The sequence below is a fragment of the Castor canadensis genome, chromosome 8 (genome assembly GCF_047511655.1).
Source record: "Castor canadensis chromosome 8, mCasCan1.hap1v2, whole genome shotgun sequence".
NCBI classification, from domain to species: domain Eukaryota; kingdom Metazoa; phylum Chordata; class Mammalia; order Rodentia; family Castoridae; genus Castor; species Castor canadensis.
In genome coordinates, this window is record NC_133393.1 from 152,197,606 (window position 1) to 152,219,771 (window position 22,166).

Consider the following 22,166-nt stretch of genomic DNA (forward strand, 5'->3'; position numbering starts at 1 on the left):
CTTCCCTGAGTAGCTGGGATGAGAAGTATGCACCAACATGTATAGCCACTGGTCAAGATGAAGTCTCAGGAACTTTTTGCATGGGTTGGCCTCAAACTACTATCTTCTGCCTCCTGAGTAGCTAGGATTATGGGCTTGAGCCACCACACCAGGCTTTAAAGTTAATCTTGAGAGATGCCTAGATTAGTAAAGTGCATCTCTGGGTGTGTCTGTGAGGGCTAATATTCTGCTATCATGTACCAGCATGATGGTGTGGTGATGGCACTCACCAGAGGCCAACAACAATGGGTCTGAGCACCACAGAGTGAAACAATGAACCAAATCTTTCCTCCCTTAAGTTATCTGTCACAGTGATGAAAGGCTGACCAACTTAATGATAAAAGAGAAAATATTAAATATCAAAACCAAGTGGTTCCCAACTTTGTTACTATTGTTTTTTTAATGTTAGCTATTTAAGTAGAAAAGTGGAAGGTAATTATTATTATTGGCAATTTTCTGAGTGATGATCATTACAGTAGGTAACTCGTTTTCCCTTTTTTTGGGGGGGGAGGGCAGTATTGGGGATTGAATTCAGGGCCTCATGCTTGCTAGAAAAGCACTCTACCACTTGTGCCACACCCAAGTCCACATCGAAATCCTTCACGAAGTACTTTCAGAGATCTTTCATACAAAGTACCTGGCACCTGGTCCATAGTGCTCAATTAATGGTAGTTATTTTTTCCCCTTTTTGAAACTGAGGTTTTGCTATGTCACCCAAGCTGACCTTAGTCTCCTGGAATTACAGTAGTGTACAACCACACCCAGCTATTATTACTTTTATAATCAGGAAAAGTTTTAATTCTTTGTAACTTGTCAAGTATTACCCAAAGCAGGCTACACTTCTCTTCTTATGTGCACTGTTGCCTGCACTGTGCTTACAAAAGGAGAAGTGGAACCTTTTAGTTCTAAAGTCACTCACACAGTGCTCATGAATTCAGAATTAAGACCTTTATCGAATGTGTCAACCAGCGTGGGCTGTTTCAGAATCTGAGACTTGGCTGAAGGGAATAGTTGGGAGTCTCCAGTTGTATTCATTTTATATTCTGACAGATCATCGGATTTCTAAATGAATGGCTTGAGTACCTAAATGAAAATGAGGTCGAAAAGGAAGACCTGGCTGGTTCTAGGCTCTCACTTACCAGGAAGTTCCCCTTAGATTTTGCCCATGGGGGCTGGGGGTGTGCCTCAAGTGGTAGAGCAACTGCCTAGCAAGTACAAGGCCCTGAATCAAACTCTAGTACTGCCCCACCACACCGAAAAAAAAAAGGATGGTGGTGGTAGGAGGCTAGGAGTGGGGCTCAAGCCTCAACCAGTAGTGTACCTGCCTTGCAAGTAAGAAGCCAAGTTCACACCCCAGTACTGTAAAACAAAACAAAAACCCAAAGAAAAATAACCACTGGATGCTACACAGAAGTACTAGGATCCAATATGACAGACACTCCCATGACTCAGAGAGGCAGGACAAGCAAGTGGCTCTGGTTTAGAAGCTGTGAAGAGAGAGAACAGAGATGGCCTGACTGTTGTTTTACTTAAGGCCTACTTCCAAGGCTTACATGCAGGGATAGCATCCCTCTTCATGAAGACCATCCCCGCTACTCCAGGATAGGTCAGCCTGAGGCTGTTGGTTGGTGTCTGAAAACTTTTGATTTCAGGAGGGATCCCACCACCCTAGCTGGTAAGAGTGGCTCACAGTGTCTAAACTGTGCAAACAAAATGGTCTGTACTAAATACTTACTTTCCTTCTGTAGAGTGTAGAAATTTGCAACATGCTAAGCAGACAACGTCCCTAACAAAACCTCTGGGCACCGAGTCTTTAGTGAGGTCCATGGTTTTGTGTGTCGTCACAACTTGCAGGAGGAATAAAGTACGTCCTTTGTGACACCACTGGAAGGACTCTAGAAGTTTGAGCCTGGTTTCCCCAAGACTACACCCCATGCACCTTTTCCCTATGGTGACTTTGCTCTGTATCCCTGTGCTGTAATAAACCTTAGCCCCAACATGATGATCTATCAAACCCTATGATTTCTAGCAAATCACTAAAGTAGGTGTGGTCTTAGGGACTTGTACCACAGAAACAGTTGAGACTGAAAATTCTGGCAGACCATAGTACTTACAACAATGTCCTCTTCAGTGACTCGAGGGTGCAGATTATTCACTGTCATCTTGGTGCCTTCCAAGGGGCTGAGGACAGGCTGCCACACAGACAAGAGTATTACCATGAGTCAAAGGGCAGGTGTGCACTCACACAAGAACACTCACTTCAGACACGCAACCAGGAAGGCCCAGAGGAAGCCTCATGCAGAGTACACCACAATGGGAACCCTAGGACCCTTGTGCCCATCACACTCTCACACCATGTACTAAAGGAATGGACTCTCCTCATTTCCCAAATCTGCCTGGCATGTTACTCATGCTTCCAAATCCAGCCAGATCAAAGATCAAATGACACATTGTCCTAAAGTCTTCCCAGATTCCCAAGAGGCCCAAGATACTCTTTCTCTTGGCTCCTAGACGCTCTCTCCTAGGAAACCCTCTACTAAGCCACTATAGATGGTGATTTCTTTACAAGTGCCGTGTCCCCACTGGCCTGAAAGTTCTTTGAGGACAGGGGTCTGTGGGTCTTGGTCTGCTCCTCTGTAAAAAGAAGATGGCAACGGCTACCTCACATAGGTGTTGTAAGGACCCTCTGGGGTACATATAGCACACTGTCCACCCAACACAGGCTAATTCTTGACTGGAGAGTGATCACCTTCACCTTACCTCAGCAGGCGGCAGCTCTTTGGGGGGCTCCTCCTTGTTCACCAGTGTCCGGGACATGTTGGTCAAGGCTTTCGTTCGAATTGAGGAGGGGAGAGCAGGAGCAGTGTATGCATCATTCTGAACCACTTTGGTGAGAGGGGGAGCCTTGGACATGGAGAGCTTGGAACTGCTCATCCCAGCCTGCAGGGAGGCAGAAAGAAATCTAAGAAGCCAGAGATCCAGACTCTTCTGGAAAAGCCAGAGGGGGTGACAGTAGCTGCTAGGTAAAAGGACGGACCCGTGCTGCTTCCCAGATCATGTTCACTAGCAGATAGAAGCAAAACATGCTGCTGGCTGTCCTGACATCCCCTGGGGAAGGGCAGGAGGAGAAAAAAAGCACGCAGCCCAAGCACATAGAAGCCACTTTCCACAGGGTTGGAAGTTTTGGCAAGAAGCTTTATCTAGAAACCTAACCAGGAGCCACAGGCCACATCATTCAAATATTCCAAAAACCCTACAATTTATAGCTAGCTGGTCAGAAAGCCAAAAGCCTGAGGTCAAGTTCATTCTTAGGTAAGCTTCTATCATAGTGGAATGATCATCAGTTGCAGGCTAGCTGGGGACAGGCACTCATTTTTTTTTTTCATTTATTTTACTTTTGAATTATCATACATTGATAATAATGGGGATTTCACTGTGGTAATTCCACATATCCATATGGTGTATCTTGAAGGACTCATCCCCTCCATTTATTTCCACAGGACCTCACCCTTAAGGTCCAGAACTCAGTTTTTTGGTCCCTGATCTGGCTGTGCAGAGGCACCATGCACAACCCTGGCCTCCTTAGCTCCCCGACTGTCAAGGACATGCTAGCAGATTTAACTAAAAATGCTTGACACTAAAGCAGCAGGTGCTCTTGCTGAGGTTAGGCCAGAGTTTATAGGTACTAACCCAGGAAGAAAGGAGGGATGTAGCAGCCAGAGAGGCAGATCAAAGTATGGGGCAGGGACAGTTCACCAGGCTTCTCCAAGTCAGGGTGAAGCATCCCCCTCAGGTTGGATTCTTAAGCCACTTTCTGTGTCTCAAGAGCCAGCACAGTGGAGTGGTTACCCACATGGCCCTGGGAGCCATAGTACTTTGGCCCAACAACTAGATCTACTACCTATATCTACTATCTAGATCTAGGCTGGCTCTAGCACTAAGCCATTCCGCCAGCCTAGATCTACTCCTTATGGTTGATGGTAAGCAGATTTATTTAAATTCTCTGTGCCTGCTTCCTTATTCCTAAAACAAATGTAATAATTTCCAAACCACAGAGTGGGAGAAAGGTGAAATCATAAATGAATTAATATAAACACTTTTTTTCAATTAGTTTTAGACACTAGCTTGAGCCAATTGATGGTTCCCTTGATGACAGACTCAAATGACCTAGTTAATGGACAGACTTGGTCCTTTAATAAAGAAACAATGTGGCAACCACTTTTAAACTTAAGTTAGAACTGGGAGCTGGTGGTTCACGTCTGCAATCCTAGCTACTTGGGAGACTGAGATCAGAAGGATTGTAGTTTTGAGGCCAGCCCAGGCAAATGTTTTAAGAGACCCTATCTCCAAAATAACCAAAGCAAAATGGACCAGAGGCATGGACCAAATGGGAGAGTGCCTAGTTTGTAAGCATGAAGTCCTGAGTTCAAAACTCCAGTCTCATCAAAACAATAACAAAAAAGCTCTTAAATCAGTAACAAGGAAACTGGTCTACTCAGGACAATAACCAAAGCTGAGTATTTGGATCTCTGAAAGTCAAAAAAGACAAAAAAAAAAAGGTGGCCACCATAGGGCAGGGGCGAGGGGTGGGGTGCTGGCTGGCTGGCTGGGCAGCCCACCAGCCTCTGTGCTGTGGCTTGGTTGTACCCACTGAGTCGAAAGCGGTGGGACCACTGGGACTTTCTGATGCTTGCAGAAAGTTCCACTTTATTTCTCTGTGGGACATCTGACCAGTAAGCTTTCTCTGACACAGGCTCCACCTACTGGAGCCCATGGGCCAGGTGAGATTAATTCTTGTTAATAACCTAGGAAATCAGAATCTAAGAGTGGGATCACAGCAGAATGTACTGTCACAAGGGGAAAAAAACTAGAGTTCCCTCCTGTGGGATTACTCACTGCTATGTTTGAATATCCACTCAAACACTAATGCTACAATTTAATTTCCAAAATAACAGTAAATAAATCAATAAATAAAAGAATGTTTTGCTCTCCATGAATGAGCCGTTATCACAGGGCTGGGCTGGTTAGAAGGATGGGCTTGGCTGGTTTTTCTGCCTTCTGCATGCTTATGCTCACCTGACTCAGTAAGAAGGCCCTCACCAGATGCAGCCCCTCCATCTTGGACTTCCCAGACTCCAGAACCATAAGCCAAGTAAATTTCTACTGTTTATAATTTATCCAGTCTGTGGTACTGTTACAGCACCATAAAATGGACCAAGACAATCACATTTTCCCCCAAGTGTCTCAAGCACAGTGCCTGGGAACTGCAGCTCTGCATTCCATTTGCTAGGGCACCTTGAGCAAATCCCTGGACTCCCCAGTCTCAGCATTTGTAACATCAAGGGGTTGGTTAGGTCCAGCTCTGAAAATTTTAAAGTCCAAATCAGTGAAAGGCCCTAATTTCTACAACCCCTCCATTCATTTGATCAAACACATGTAATGAGTGTAAGCAAAAGGAAAATGCCATACCACATGGTGGAGAAAGCCACCAGAGGCTGCAAACTTCATCTGTTTAGTAGGAACGGGTGTTACAACATCATCTTCTTCATCTAGGTCGTATAAATTCTGAAAATAAAGAAATACATGCTGAGCTGCGGGGTGCATCTCATTGGTCCTGTGCTTATCAAACACTTCTTGAGGTTCTGGGTTTGATCCCCAGCATGAGAGAAAACTAAAAAGGAAGAGAAAGCTAGCATGTATGGTCTCAAAAGACATCTAGAACAAGCCCAGCAGGGAAATGACTGCTGGAGTTCACCAAGGATCAGGAGAGAAGGTGGGAAAAGAGGTGGAGGAACCTGGGGAGACTAGCCTTTGAGTCTGAGGCCCAAGTCCTGACAGGGTGACTGCCACTCACAGGGCCCAATAAAAAGTGCTGCGCAACTTCTAGGCATACCAGAAGTATTTTTTTTTTTTTTGAAACAGGGTCTCCCTATGTAGTTCAGACTGACTTTACAACTCACTATGTAGCCTAGGCTGGCCTCAATTCTAAGCCTCCTGCCTCCAGCCTTCCAAGTGATTGATGCCTGGCTAGAAATACCATTCCTTTTTTTTTTTTTTTTTTTTGGAGGTACTGGGAATTGAACTCAGAGCCTCCTGTTTGCAAGTTGCTCTACCACTAAGCCACTCTGCCAGTCCTTTTTGTGTTGGTTATTCTTTTATTTTTATTTTTTTGGTGAGACTGGAGTTGGAACTCAGATCTCTACAGTTTGAGCCACACCTCCAGTCCATTTTGCTCTGATTATTTTAGAAATGGGGTCTCTTGAACTATTTTCCCAGGCTGGCGCTGATCCAGGATTCTCTTGATCACAGCTTCCCATGAAGCTAGGATTACAGGTGCGAGCCACCAGCACCTAGATCAGAAGTACCTTTTCATAAGTAGACAGTAGTATCTATGAAGAGTTCCTAAAATATCTGTTTACTTCATGTGCTGCTTAATGATCAGGAAATGTTTTGAGAAATGAGTCATTAGGCAAATTTTTTTGTGTGAACATCACAGAGTGTACTTACACAAACCTAGATGGTATCACTACACATCTAGGCTGTGTGCTACATACTATTGCATATACAATCTGTCATCAACCAAAACGATACTATATAGTACATAACTATATATCTTTTTGCTTGAAAAGCCCATCCCAGGTATCTAGCCTACAGAAGTCCAAACCCTAGAAAGTTTTATCCCCAAAGATGTTCACAGCAGGATTTCTAACAATGACAATAAGAAAAATGTTTTAAATAAACTAGATCAATTCAGAGGATTATTCAGTTGTTAATGTTTACAGCAAATGTGAAACATAGGAAAATACTTGAGTTACAAAATCAAAACAAGAATGGTACAAAACTGGATAAGAATATAACCACAAATGTAACTATGTATTAAAAAGGAATGACACACTAAAACCCCAGGAAGGAGGGCTGGGGTGTAGCTCAATGGTAGAGTGTTTGCTTAGTATAGGCTAGACTCTGGGTTCAATCCCCAGCACAGCAAAAACAGAACAGGACAAAACAAAACCACAGGGCTAGTGGAGTGGCTCAAGGGGTAGAGAGCACCTGCCTAGCAAGCATGGGGCCCTGAGTTCAAACTCCAGTATGACCAGAAAAAAAGAAAAAAAAAGTATATTATTAGCCAGTCACCAGTGGCTCACGCCTGTAATCCTAGCCACTCAAGAGGCAGAAATCAGGAGGACAGGGTTTGAAGTCAGCCCAGACAAATAGTTCATGAGACCCTACCTTGAAAAAAACCTTCACAAAAATAAGGTTGGTGGAGTGACTCAAGGTGTAGACTCAGTTCAAATCCCAGCACTGCACAACCCTCCCCTCCAAACAAAACCACACACACACACACACACACACACACACACAAAAACCACACTGCCGGGTGCTTGTGGCTCATGCCTGTAACCCTAGTTACTCAGGAGGCAGAGATCAGGAGGATCCCAATTAGAAGCCAGCCTGGGCAAATAGTTTGGGAGACCCCATCTCGAAAAAGCTCATAAAAAAACGCTGATGGAGTAGCTCAAGGTGTAAGAGGCCATGAGTTCAAACCCCAGTACTGTCAAAAAAAAAAAAAAAACAAAAAAACCCACCCAAGAAGAAGGTATGGCAAATTTTCAACTCTGACTGGCTTTGGCTGTGCATGAATTACCCTCCCCCCAAATTTTCTACATTAAATACATGTAACTTTTATAATTAAAAATCAATAAACTGGGCTGGTGAAGTATCTCAGCGGTAAAGCACCTACCTAGCAAGCGTGAGGCTAAGTTCAAACCCCAGTACTGCAAAAAATAAACAAACAACTAAACACATAGTAGACAAACAGGTCAGTCTTGTTCTAGAGGACTACTTTGAATCTACTGAAAGTGTATTCCCTTCCTAATAAACTTTACTACTATTTTTCTACATTTCTGTGTCTTGCCTGAAATCTTCTCTCATGCAAGGACTGACGTAGATACAGTAATGACTTTCAAGTGACATGTTTGGTGCTGTGACTAAGATCTTAAATTGAATACGCCTTGACTCCGCCTTGACTCAGATTGCTTATATCTATTTCCACACAAGATAAGCCTAATCCTTCCCAACTCTGTCAGAGCTGAGGACTTGCCTGTTTGCTTGGCTCTGCAGGTGCTTTTCCCCCAGTCTTTCTTTCCCCTCCTTCTAAGCACTGTCCATGTGGTGCGGTTTCTCCTCTCCACTTATAGGACTAGCTCATCTACCACTAATCAGAAAGTGGCTCAAGATCTGTTTCCACATTTAATGTTTCTCAAAGGTCTAATAGATCATCTCCTGAGTCTCTGATATGTTTCCTAAGTGATTAAACCTTTTCCTTGTCTTCTTGACTTTGTTCTTCACCCTCTGCTTTGAAGAAAAGCTTTCTGCTCTCCTCATTTTTTTTCCCCCTTTTTTGTGCTGCTAGTTAAAGTCTCCCAGTTGTCTTACCTCACTCCCCCGGGTATTCTCTAGTTTGGGAGAGCCTCTTAAATTGGTTTCACTCCCTTTGGTCTCTCGGGCCCAACAAAAGAAAAACAAAATTTCCATTTGTTTGTTCTGTGTTTGGTGCTCACTTTGTGTTTGTATGTTGCATAACATGGCTTTATGCTCCATCTAAAAGCTCTCTGGATACTCTGGTTTCTCTTCAGATCATATAAATCTTTCACCTTTTAAAAGCTCTCTGGAAAAACCTTGTGGTTAATGGGAAATGAAGCTGCCGTGGACAGGCCCACCACACCTTCTCCAGTGTCCCAACTCCACAGCAACCATCTCTGCCAGACATCTTGTTGCCCCATAAGGAGGACTGTAATTAACCCACAGCTAAAAGGTCTAAGTACTCTAAATTGACATAAGTTATTATAGGTGTCATTTTTGTGCATCAATTTATCGAGCATTGGCAAAAACTCCTTTTGCCCCCGCAATTCCAGACAAATGGCTTTTTACTGCAGCTGATTTTTCTGGTGTTTTCATTTTTATGCATGTGTCAGGTTCAGCATGCCCAATTTAAGATTTTGTGCGAATGTGCATGTATGTATAAACACCTATGGCATGGCTGTTAAAGCTGTCATTATAAAGCTAATATATAAAACTTACTGTTGTCACTCTAAAATTGGTTATTTTATTTTAGGTAGGCCTAACTAAAATGCAAACAAACAGGAATTAACTTTCAGATGTGAACTAAAGGAAAAAGGTAGCAATCTTAAAATGCAAAGTGGCAAAAGGGATCTAAAAAAATCGTTCAGATACATGATCTTAATCTGTTTCTTACATACGTGGGTCTATTAACATGTTTTTGTAAATTATAAAACATTTTAAGATTGCTTTCTTCCTGTTTCTTCATTGCAATACATGCTACTAAAGGTTTACTGGGAAAAGAAACAATTTGGTCTAATTTCAAAGTGAAAAGATAGAGACAGAAAAGAATCAGCAAGTAGGAAGGCTATTTTGAGAAAGTAAGTTAAAGAGAAGGAAAAATGTTTTTGGATAAGAAATGATTCTGTAAAATGAACTTCATCCTACAGGACTGTACCAAAACAGAAAAGCAGAATGGGACAAAAACCAGAGGCTCGGAAAAAGTTGCAAAGGGTATGAGTGGACCTTAAGGGGTCTGGTAATGATGGTAACCTCTTGGCAGGTTTAGGACCAAGTGTTCCTAATTACAACAAGGCAAACTCAATGGACTCCAGCCTATGAGCCATTCCTTCTAAACCTCTTTGTTGCTTAAATTTGGTCAAAAGGGTCTTATTAGCACAGACTCCCACCTGACCTGCCTATCACTCCCCTCCAATATGGGATCAAATCAGACCAACCAGGACATCTCACCCCAACAATGAGGAAAAACCTACAGGGACATCTTATTCCTGCAATGAAGGACCATTCAGAGTCAGTTTAAAACAAAAACAAAACAAAAAACTGTTGAGACAAGAGGGGAACTTCTCATATTCTTAATGAAGTCACTTATGCCAGCCTTTCCAAAAACAACTAAAGCCGAGAGGCTGAGAAGAGGTTCATAAGCATGATTACCTAATGTCCATGCCTGTCTACCATCCAATTAGACAGAAACGTGCACTCTTGCCTTTTTAATTACCTACTATTTCTATAGCTCCAGGATATCCAGATGCTCCACATTAAACCTTGTATTAATGTTCTAACCAAGTTTGTTTCCTCTCATCTCCAGGCTATAAAACTACTAGCATAAGGGCTAACTCTACTAAACTCTAAACAGGACTCCTTCTCCTTAAACATAGCTACCACAGGTTCCAAGGGATCCCTGCTGTCCCCAACCACAGAAAGCAAGGACAAGAGACTCCTGACCTAGGCCTACACCCCATTCCAGCCAGACACAGCCAGACTGACTTCCCATTTCCTAAAAAATTTTAGGATTTCTAGTTCTTGAGTGGAGCAGTAGTCAGTCATGAGTACTGGGGAATATGCAAAGAAAACCCAAAATGGAGGATTCTTCAAGATCTGAGAGAAAAAACATTTAACAGCCTCTGTTAAGATCAAAATATCCCACAAGCTCATGGGATGTCACAAGGTATTTTTGAGTCACACACCCTAAGATGGGTTAGCATCAGTTCCTAAAACAAAAGATCTTAACAAAACAAAAACCCAGGCCTGTAAACCAGACCCTAGGGATCAGGTACACCAATAATAGTTGGTACATTGTCAATCTGTAGACCTACCTAGATTTCTGACCTTAACTGTGACCCAGCCTCCTGGGCTGGTTTTAGGGAGGGACTTAACACTCTAAGCACTATCCACTTCAATAAAAACTGGAGCCATGGTAAAAATAATTGTTCCCATTCTCACTCTAAAGATGACCCACTCTTGGTCTACTGAAAATATATTCCTTTCCTAATAAACTTCATTATTGCTTTCACTACAAAAAAAAAAACAATAAGCAATTTAATTTGCCTTTCTGTCTCTCAAGCTTCCCCTCTTGAAATTCACAAGTTACAAAGTCAAATGTGATCTCTCCTCCAACGCTTTGAACTGGGAGCCTTGGGTTACGCCTTAGTCAATCTACTCAAGCAGGCCTCATCAAAAACACATGCCTGGCCACACATGGTGGCATGGTGGCACAAGCTTGTAATCCTAGCCCCCTGGAGATTGAGGCGGGAGGATAACTGAGTTTGAGGCCAGCCTGAGCAACATAGTGAGATCCTGTGTCAACATAATCCTTTCCATAAAAAAAAAAAAAAAATTTATATATCTATACACACACACACACACACCACACACACACACACACACACACACACACACACACACACACACACACACACACACACACACACACATTCATTCTACCTGTTTGGCCTGGTGGTTATTGACAACGTTGATCCTCATTCCAGCAGGATGGGCATGAAGTGGCACCATGGGCTTTTGCTGTGGAACCTAGAAATACTCAAAGGTCACTGTCCATCCCATAGGCTTCACATGCATTCTCTCCGAGTAGGGGGTCACTCAACTCGAAATGCAATGGACACGCAGCCTGAGTTTTTGGTAAAAGAAACTAGTGTGACTGGCCCCCAAGCAGGAAACGTGCTTCATCCCAGAGTCCATGCAGTAATGCACATGCACAGCTTAATGAACTTGGCCTCATCAATGTTTGCTGCTGCTGCCTGTTCTTGAAGGTACCTTAGAGATTAAAGTGGCTTCCTTTCCCACTGAGGCGGTGAAAGTAGTCAGGGCACTGGGCTACTAGTCAGATGTGACTGGCTCCTACCCTGGTCTTCTCACTGACTGGCTGTGTAATGCTAAACACAGTATTTTGCATATCTGAGACTCATTCTTCTATAAAACTGGGGTAATAATCCTAAAATTGGTACAAATAATAAATAAGATCAAATTTGTTAAGTGCCTGACAGATAGCATATGCTCAACATGTTTCATTCTTTCCTTGCCTTTCCCTTTACTTTCTCAAGTGGAAAGTCGCTACATTTCTTTGAACCTTCCCTTTTATATAAAAAAGGTATTTTACCTTGTTTTCTTCATATGGTTTACTTTGACTACAATGTACATAAAAAGCATTCATGCTGGGCACCAGTGGCTCACACCTGTAATCCTAGATACTCAAGAGGAAGAGATCGGAGAACTGCAATTCAAAGCCAGCCCAGGCAAATAGTTCATGAGACCCTATCTCAAAAATACTAACTGCAAAAAAGGGCTGGCAGAGTGACCAAAGTGGTAGAGTGCCTGCCTAGCAAGCGTGAGACCCTGAGTTCAAACCCCAGTGGCACCCCCCAAAAAAGTGTTCAGAAGCAGCAAAGTACTGTACCAACACTTGGGAGGAGTGCATTTTTGCCCTAAACACTCCTGCCCACTCACCAAATCTTCCTGCCTAAATCTACCTTTTTCCTGGCTCTATGGGAATCTATGTCAGAAGCTGCACTGTACCTGGATGGTTTTGGTGAGCTTCAGAGCAGGGGTCACTGTCCCAATGGGAGGGCTTGTGAAGGCAGCAGGGGACCTCCTCTTCAAGCTGATCTTCTCCCGGGCATCCGCCACCTGCCGGGGCTTCTGTGGCACTGTGCTCTGTTGCTTTCGGGAGTTCAGCATCTCTCTGGCATCCTGCACTTTTCCTTTGATACGAAACCGAGCATCTTTCTGCAAAAGCTTCTCCCGGGCATCTTTGACTCCCAGCTTGAGCCGGGCATCCGAGAGGCCAATCTTTTGCCGTGCATCAAATCTCTGCTGGAAGGTGGCTGTACGTGTTGGCTGGCTAAGAAGGCTCTGCTGGATCCCAACTCGAGATCGGACACTTCCAACTCCTGGTCTAGCACTGATCCTGCAAATACAAACAGCAATAGTAAAAGGATCTAGATATCAACAGCAACTCATGGAGAAAAGTCATGGGAACACAGGGAATACAGGAGGTCCTGGAGAAACTCTGCCTGTGCCAGAGTAAACAATTAAGCCTACCTAAAGTAAAGACTTCTTGCTTCAGGAATTTTAGCTTTGCATTATAAACAAAATTAAAAAGGAGAGCCTGGAGATTTCCATCACTAGTTAAGACTGCTTTGCTCCGAGATCACATGCTGTGAGACATCACTGCGGACAATAACCTCCAAACAATGCTGATCAATTAAAACAAGCATATCCCCAAAATGTCATTAACCCAGCCATCTGAAGAGTGACTTGTTTTCAAAGCTCTTCCACATCTCTGCTTTCAACCAAGCCTCTCAGCCCCTTGAGGGCACCTATTGCATATGTTTTACAGTGTGGGAAGCAGGCCTGATGAAAGCACATGATTAACAAAGGGCGCCTCTAATGCAGAAAGACACCTACTCGGCTGGAACTCAGGGAGCCAACATATGGGTCTCACTTAGAGCTACAGGGCCTACAGAAGGAAGATATAAAGACCGCAGAAAAGAAAGTAAAGCTGCTCTGCAATTTAAAAAAAAATGCAAAATTTCAGAAATGAATTAAACTCCACTAAGTAGGCCTTAATCTCTTTCTGGTCATTAATGGCTTGAGAGTAAACAGAGGCCCTTCTCAGTATTAGAGATCCTTTCTGAGATGTGCCAGTTTTTCCTGTCTCACCCATCTACCCAGAAGATCTCTCCACTGTGGCCACTATGAACAGCCACTCCTGTACCAGGCCCCTTGCCTGGGGGCTCTTATGTCAGTGTCTCCTTTTTGAGAAACCATTCCTGATTCCTCCAGGACAACCCTCCTTTGTGTCTGTTATTACACCTGCTAATTTCCAACCCCTGGCTGGAACTGGAGGGGAAAAAGGGTTTATTCTTTTTCAAGGCGCAGTTCCTTGTAAGTGGTGTTGGGCCCTAGCGAGCCTCAGAAACTCCTTGGTACTTCTTAGATATACAGCTGCCTAGATCAGAGCTACTGAAGACAAAAGCTGGGAGAAGGCCGAACATCCGGGTTTCTTTTCTGTTTGTTTGAGATAGGATCTCACTATATAGCCCAGGCTGATCTGAAACTTGTGATCCTCTTGCCTCTGCCTCCCAAGTGTTGAGATTACACACATGCACGCACTACCATGCTTGGATGGCATCTGCAATTCTTTCTTTCTTTTTTTTTTTTTTGAAAACTTCACAAGTGGTTATCCTGAAGATCCTGCAGAATCTCAGGCCTGGTATTAGAAAGTAAAACTAGCCAGGCACCAGTGGCTCACACTGTACTCCTAGCTACTCAGGAGGCTGATATCAGAAGGATCATGGTTGGAGGCCAGCCTCAGCAAATAATTCGCAAGACCCATCTCCAAAACAACCAGAGCAAAAATGGACTGGAGATGTGGCTCAAGCAGTAGAGCATCTGCTTTGCAAGTGCCAAGCTCTAAGTTCACACTCAGGCCCATTTAAAAAAAAAAAAGGTAAAACTCTATTGAATAAACAAGTTCACTTCACTGCCTGGGCCTCCCAGGAGGTATACTGGACAAGTCATCAGGATCCTCCTACCACCTCATTTTTCTTCAAACAGCTGGAAAGAAACTGTCCACCTACTCCTCCGTTAATAAACAGCATCTTTGGGTACTAGATGCACCTACCTGGTACCAATAAAAGCAAGTTTCGGGGCATGGCTCAATTGGTAGAGGACCTGTTTAATAAGTACAAGGTCCTGAGTTCAAACCCTAGTACCCTTCCCATCCCCCAAAGTGGAAATCTGTTGGAGTGGTGGTACACACCTGTAATTCCAGCACTCAGGAGGCTGAAGCAGGACTGCAAGTTTGAGGCTACATAGTAAGATCCTCTCTCAAAAAAACCAAACAGGCTCCGTCTCCATCCAGACTCTAACATACTGAGTCTTAATGAGTCATGCAGTTGCTGTGTTGGCCTCCAGTGCCTTTCAGGGCCTCAGCCTGTTGGTGTTACTACCCCCAAGTCTATCTTTTACTGCAAGTCACTCCAGCAGAGACCCAGCCTGTTCTCTCCAGTATATTTTTGTCTGTTAGCTAGAACAAATACAGTGCCTTTGTAACCACCAGGTACATCAAAGTGGTCATGGGCATAGTGGTGGATGTTCACTTTACTGAGGGATTACCACTCATCCTAAATGCCCTGGAAATACAAGACAGGAAGACTGGGCTGGTTTTGAAGGTGGCTCAACATTTGGGTGAGAGTATAGTAAGAACCATCGCTATGGATGGTACAGATGCTTGGGCAGAATCATGAGTATCGCTGGAGAATCTATTGATGAGGAGGGCCTATCAAAACCAAACAAATGCTGGGGGTTTAAAGCGTGGCTCAAGCAGTACAGCATCTACCTAGCAAGGGCCAAGCCCTGAGTTCAAACCCCAGTGCCCCTCCCCCTAAAGAAGAGTAAATATTTGGGGCTGGAGGTATGACTCAAGTGGTAAAACCAAACAAGTGCCAGGTGCCAGTGGCTCATACCTACAGTCCTAGCTACGTGGGAGGCTGAGACTGAGAGAATCATGGTTTGAGGTCAGCCTGGGCAAGTAGTTTGTGAGACCCCATCTCCAAAATAACCAGAGCAAAATGGACTGGAGGTGTAGTTCAAATGGTAGAGCACCTGCTTTGCAAGTGTGAAGTCCTGAGTTCAAAACCTAGTCTCCTCCCATTCTAAAAAAGAAACTAAAACACCCAGACAACTTGCTCCTATTCATACTGAGGCTCCTGAGTTCACAGAGATGAGTGTTGAGCAGGGAATTCTAATGACTGGTATTCAGGTTGTGGATCTGTTAGCTTCCTATGCCACGGGTGGCAAAATTGGGTTCTTTGGTGATGCTAGAACTGGCAAGACTGTGCTGATCATGTAGTTAATCAACAACGTCTCCGAAGGCCATGTTACTATGTGTCTGCTGGTGTTACTGAGAGGATGCATGAGGTCAATTACATTATGATAAAATGACTGAATCTGGCATCAACTTAAAAGGTGCTACTTCCAAGACAGCACTGGGGTATGGTCAAATGAATGAACCACCTGATGCTTGCCTGGATTGCTCTGACTGGACTGGCAGTGGCTGATTATTTCAGAGACAAAGAAAGTCAATATGTACTGCTATTTATCAACATTTTTCACTTCGCCCAGGCTGGCTCAAGAGGTGTCTACCTTATTGGGCAGAATCCCTTCTGTTGTATGCTACTAGCCTACTCTAGCCAGTGACATGGGTACTCTGCAGGAAAGAATCACCACCACCAAGAAGGGTTCTATCACTTCTGTACAGGCTATTTATATGTGCCTGCTGATGACCAAACCCACCCCGCCGCTACCTTTGCCCACTGGATGCTATCACCGTGCTGTTCCATGCTATTGGTGAGCTGGACATCTATCCAACTGTAGATCCTCTCAACCCTACCTCTTGTATCATGGGTCCCTACATTGTTGGCAGTGAGCATTATGATGTTGCCTGTGGGGTGCAAAAGATCCTGCAGGACTACAAATCTCTCCAGAACATCAGGGCCATCTTGGGTACAGATGAACTTTCTGAGAAAGGTAAGTTGTGCTCCAAAATACAGTGTTTCTTGTCTCACCTATTCCAGGTTGCTGAGGTCTCCACAGGTCATATGGGAAAGCTGGTACCCCTAAAGAAGACCATCAAAGGATTCCGGCAGATTATGGCAGATGAATATGACAATCTCCCAGAACAGACTTTCTGGGACCCACTGAAGAAGCTGTGTCAAAAGATAAGCTAGCTGAAGAGCATTCATTGTTAGAGGTCTTCTTGCCAAACTGAGCAATCATTTTCTGTACCATCTCTCTCCTTACCTCCATATAGGCCAGACAAGAGCCTTGATTGAAGACATTATGTTCTGTCTAACAAGCTTTTAAGGTTTCTGATAAAATGGTACACCCTTTGGCTGGGCACCAGTGGCTCACGCCTGCAATTCCAGTCATCTGGGAGGCTAAGACTGGAGGATCAAGGTTCAAGGCCTGTGAGGCCCAGAGTTCAATCCCCAGTCCAGGGGGTGCAGGTGGGGGGAATCAGATGTGAGGAGGGTGGTGGTACTGGTGGCTCAGGCTAACCACTTGGGAGGCTAAGATTGAGAAGTTCCCAGTTTGAAGCCAGCCCAGGCAAATAGTTCAAGACCCCATCTCCAAAACAACTGGAGCAAAATGGACTAGAGGTGTGGCTCAAATGGTATAGTACCTGCTTTTCAAGCATGAAGCCCTGAGTTCAAACCTTAGTCCCATCAAAAACAAAACAAAAAGCATGCCCTTAAACAACAAAAAACAAAAGCAAAAATGGACCTTCACTGTAATTATCCTTTGAATAATGGAAAAAACCTGCTACCTCTGGACCATCTTGAGACCCTATGAATAATGGAAAAAGAAAAAAAAAAAAAAAAAAACCACAACACCTGCTACCTCCAATATGACAAAAGACCTAATGCAGTAATGAATGCTTGTGTTTCCCACAATTCCTCCATTGAAAACTAATCCCCAATGAGATGGTATTAGGTGGTGCAGTCTTTGAGGTCCTGAACCTTTGTGAACGGAACTGGTGTCTGCTATGGTTTGGATATAAAGTGTCCCCTAAAAGACTCATGTGTCAAAGGCTTGGTCCCTAGCTGGTGGCACACTGAGAGGTGACTGGATTATGAAGGCACAAACTTCACTGGTACCTTTGAATGTATACCTTGGCTTTGGTCCCTTGCTCCGTGTCTCTCTCACTCTCTCTCTGCTTCCTAGCTACCATGAAATGAGCAGCTCTGCTCTTGCCACCGTAACACTCTGCCTCACCAAGGGCCCGTAGCAATGGAGTCAGCCTACCACGAACCAAAACCTCTGACACCTGGAAATCCTTCCTCCTTTAAGTTGTTTTGAGGGTATTTTGTCACAGTGATGAAAAGTGGCTAACAGTATCCATATAAAAGAGGTCTCAGAAAGTTCCATGGCCCCCTCCTACTATATGAAGACACAGTGAAAAGATAGTCTAGAACCAGGAAGCAGGTCCTCACTAGACATGGGATCTGCCAGCACCCTGATTCTAGACTTTTCAGCCTCCGGCACCATGAGAAATAAATTTCTGTTGTTTACAAGCCTGTTTTATGCTATTTTGTTATAGCAGCCCAAACAGACTGATAGGCAGTGATGCACAGTACCACTTTTGTCTCTGGAAAATGACAACTTACTTTAAATAGGTTCAGCAAAGAGCTAGGTGGAAGAGAGTAGAAGGGTCATCTATAGAATCAATCAGATTAGGTTTATGGTGGAGAGGGATGGTTGTTTGGCCTGGCTTTATTTCTTCATGTAAAGACTAAGAGAATAGATTGGGGGTATAGTTCAGTGGTATGGTGCCAGCCAAGCATGTGCAAGGACCTGGGTTCACTCTTAAGTACTGCAAAAAAAAAAAAAAAAAAAAAAAAAGACTCTGGGAGATGGAAGCATTAGTGAAGCAGAGCCACAAGACAAGGAACAGAGTATGGCAGAAACCAACATACACAGCTAAGGAGAAGAAAACAGCAGCGTGGTAGACAACATTCACCTCACCTGGACTGGACTACCCTACACTTTGTGGTCCATGGCCTGCAAAGCCATGACAATAGTGGGCTTACCTGAAACCTACAGCTACATGAAGGACCCCAGGTGGGAACTGAGGCGGTACCCTCATGTAGGGTGCCCCCACTGGTTTTAAAAGCTTCAAGTTCTCGCAAATCCATCAGTGGTATCTTCAAGGAAAAGAAACAGGATATGGGTTCAAACCGTCTGCTTAAATCCTACTCATAAAATGGGGAAAAGGATTTCTGGTCAACAATCACCATCCAGATCCAAAGGAAACCAGAGCTAGTGGAAAGCACCCCGGACGAAACTGTCCATTACTGAGTACTCCTCAAAAGCCCACTACTGCACACAGCTTGCAACTTCTTTGCTAGTGCAGCTCGGGTAGGCAGCTTAGGAGGCATCTAGTTTTCCCCATTTCCTAAACTCAAAAGCATTCCTTCACTCCTCCAGTATCACTCCAGCAAAGCCTCTCTGCTACCTGGGTCCCCAGACGAGGCTCTCTCTTTAGAGCATTCACAGCGCTGCATAAAGCTTCACTAATGCACTTACCATGCTGCACCACAACATGCATCTCCCACAGGACCTGAGCTTCTCAGGGACACACCCACGGCCTTACTTGCGTCAACCCTGCATTGGGGAGACAGGGTTCAAAGAGCTTTCTGACGATAAGTGCCTGCCGAGTGTCAGGAACCTTGCAGGACTCCCAGCATACATTCTCCTTTTAGGATCACAATCTCTGAGGTCAGCTGTCATCATCTCCATCTTACTCAGGAGCTAGTGGCATGGCTAGGACTCAACCCCAGGGCCACCTGATTCTAGAAGGCCACACTTTTGTCATTGTTAAAAGGCCCCAAACGTCCCTATTTTCTGCTCCAAGCCCCAGGGGAGGTAAACTGCAGCGAACCTGAAGGTCTTCTAGAGAAGCCAGTCCTCATAGAGTCCTCAGTGCCCTGCTGGGTAGGAACCTGGCCTCCAATCATCTTCCCAGTGGCACCCAGTCACCCAATGCAGCCAGGGAACAGTGCCACTTTGGCCCTAACTCTGAGGGTGGAACCCACATGATTTCACCAGCTCAGAAGAGGTTCAGATCCTGACCCTCTCGCAGGAATTTCAAGAAAGGCTCCCTTCAAAAAAGAGCTGGTCTCCAAATGTGACAGAATGTCAGAAATGGAACCAGGTTATATGACAATAAAAGTGGAGGGCTTCACTGATAACAGTATCTACCACACAACAGGATTCAGACATTCCAATCCAAACCTTTTCCAAAGGTTTCCTAACTGTGTCTTCTCCAAATTCTCCCTGCTCCTATCACCAGGGCACCCCTCCCCTCCTCTACCTCCTGAGTGGCTAGGATTACAGATGTGAGCCACCACATCCAGCTAAGGAAACAGTGAGATACTTGCAAACAAATTTCACATCCCTGAAGACAGATGGAAAAAGGGGCAGATTCAAGTTGTCTGGTTCCCTACAATTCTGTCTGAAGTTTTTGTTTTGTTTTCTTGGCAGGGTCTCTACAACTTGAGCCATGCTTCCACCCTAGTTAACTACAATTCTCTATGAATAAACTTCATGTAAGGAGGGGTGGGGGGCGTATCAGTTAGGTTTCTGCAGCCTCAACTTACTCGTATTCCTTAGTTTTCCTTCTCTGAGAATCAGCAATGGCTGTTTGAAGTGCTGAATTGAGAATTCTGAGGAAATTTCAGACACCCCAGGAGTCTATGGTTGATAAACAATGCCTGCTATAGTGACATAGGACACAATTGGCAACTAGGGTTATTAAAGACTTTATAAAGAATATGAGGGGCTGGGGCCTAGCTCAGTGGTAAAGCATATGAGTGTTTGCCTAGCATGTCTGAGGCACTGGGTTCTCTGGGTTTGATCCCTAGTTCCACCTCCTACCCCAAAAAAAGTGATCAGTGAAAATTTTTGAGCATTCACTACAGGCTGACAAATTTTAACACACATTTGGCAATACTGGGAATTGAACCCAGGGCCTCACGTGTGTGAGGCAAGCCCTATACACATTAACCATATCACCAGCTCTTACTCCCTTTAAACCTCACAACCCTGTGAATAAGGTTATTGTCCACATTTTATAAGTGAGGAAACGGAGATTTAGGAAGGTTATCTTGAAAATGCTAGTGGTGAAGAATGAATTTGAATTTCTTTGTATCTACTTAAAACACCAATAAACTAAGCATGGGTCAAAAATAAAAGACTAGCTGGGTGCCAGTGGCTCATGCCTATAATCTTAGCTACTTAGGAGGCAGAGATCAGGAGGATCACAGTTCAAAGCCAGGCCTAGGAAAATAGTTTACGAGACCTGATCTTGAAAAAAATCCTTCACAAAAATGGGCTGGTGGAGTGGCTCAAGGTGTAGGCCCTGAGTTCAAACCCCAGTACCGCAAAAAAAAAAAAAAAAGAAAAAAAAAAAAAAGACCAGAACTTAAGCTAAGTGCTGGTGACTCATGCCTGCAGTTCTAGTTACTTGGGAGGCTGAGATCAGGAGGATCACAGTTCAAGGCCTGCCAGGTCAAATAGTTCATGAGATCCCATCTCCAAAATAACCAGAGCAAAATGGACAGGAGGTATGGCTCAAGCGAAGAGCTCCTTCTTTGCAAGCATGATGCCTGGAGTTCAAATCCCAGTTCTACAAAAAAAAAAAAAAAAAAAAAAAGACTAGAACTCAACTGAAAAATCACAACTAAGTAATCCTTACTGTTACTGTCCAGGACTTTAGTTCTATATTACTATGTCCTTCCACATGCACAAAAAATGTGAAGGAAAGGTAAGTATTGTCCCCAGGTAAAGAAAACTCTTAGGACTCCTGGTATGCCCAGGGACACAGCACATTCGAGTGACCAAGGCTCTGGTAAGAATGCACACCAAGGACAAGACATCCAGCAGTGTACTCACTCTGAGGACAGACCATAATGCCTGACTGGCAGAAAAGACCAAGAAAACTTAGGCTGGCTTTTTTTTTTTTGGCCTGCCTGGGGTTTTGAACTCACAGGATCTCATGCTTGCAAAGCAGGCACTCTAGCACTTGATCCGCACCTCCAGACCTAAGCTGGCATTTTAATCTAGAGTCATGCCTCGCTTAGTGACAAGGACACATTCTGAGAAACGTGTGTGCTCACACAAAGCTAAGATAGCTCAGCATCACCAAGTGATATAATCCTAGTAGAACAGACTCCCTGTACACCACCTGTCAGTCATTTCACAGCACATGACTTTTGAACAGCAGGAAAGGTGCAACTGCAGGAGGGGGTGCTGACAGTTATAGATGCAAGAGCTGTTCCTGTGGGAGTGAAGAACCACTTCTCAATCTGATGCATTCATCCCCGGACACACTAGTTCTTTCAATTCCTTTCATGAACAGCTTTAGGGGGCTTCAGTGTTCAGGCTTTTTATAATCACAGCTCCTCTTTCTGCATGAAAAGACAGCTATTCATCCCAGCAGGCAGCAGCACTGGTTATAAGGCAGGCATTAGTCATCAGGAATTTTTCAAATAAACACTCCTGCTAGGGGTGGGTCTCTAAAACAGAGTCAATTATGTTACCCTTCTGCCCAGGAACTGCTGACTGCTCCCTAACAAAGCCCAACCCCTCTGGGGGAGCCTCCAGTCCTGCCCCAACTTCTGCCTGGAGTCTTACCTCTCACTGTAGGGACTACTGATGTTCCCAAACACATCCTGCACTTTTGGCCT

At 44.3% G+C, this 22,166-nt stretch overlaps 1 protein-coding gene and 1 pseudogene across 2 annotated transcripts in view; one reads left to right on the forward strand and one right to left on the reverse strand.

Annotated features, from left to right (window-relative positions):
- Poldip3 (DNA polymerase delta interacting protein 3) overlaps positions 1-22,166 on the reverse strand; it is a 37,978-nt gene that overhangs the window by 10,578 nt on the left and 5,234 nt on the right. Inside the window, exons 2-6 of one of the 2 annotated variants that reach the window (XM_020174193.2) lie at positions 12,430-12,820; positions 11,341-11,427; positions 5,509-5,604; positions 2,800-2,979; positions 2,154-2,231 (exon numbers count right to left, since the gene is read on the reverse strand). In XM_020174193.2, the coding sequence (XP_020029782.1) occupies positions 2,154-2,231; positions 2,800-2,979; positions 5,509-5,604; positions 11,341-11,427; positions 12,430-12,820 (832 nt within the window). The remainder of the gene's footprint in view (positions 1-2,153; positions 2,232-2,799; positions 2,980-5,508; positions 5,605-11,340; positions 11,428-12,429; positions 12,821-22,166) is intronic. The other variant, XM_074084611.1, reaches the window with a different exon arrangement.
- On the forward strand, positions 15,132-16,730 carry LOC141425609 (ATP synthase F(1) complex catalytic subunit beta, mitochondrial-like; annotated as a pseudogene).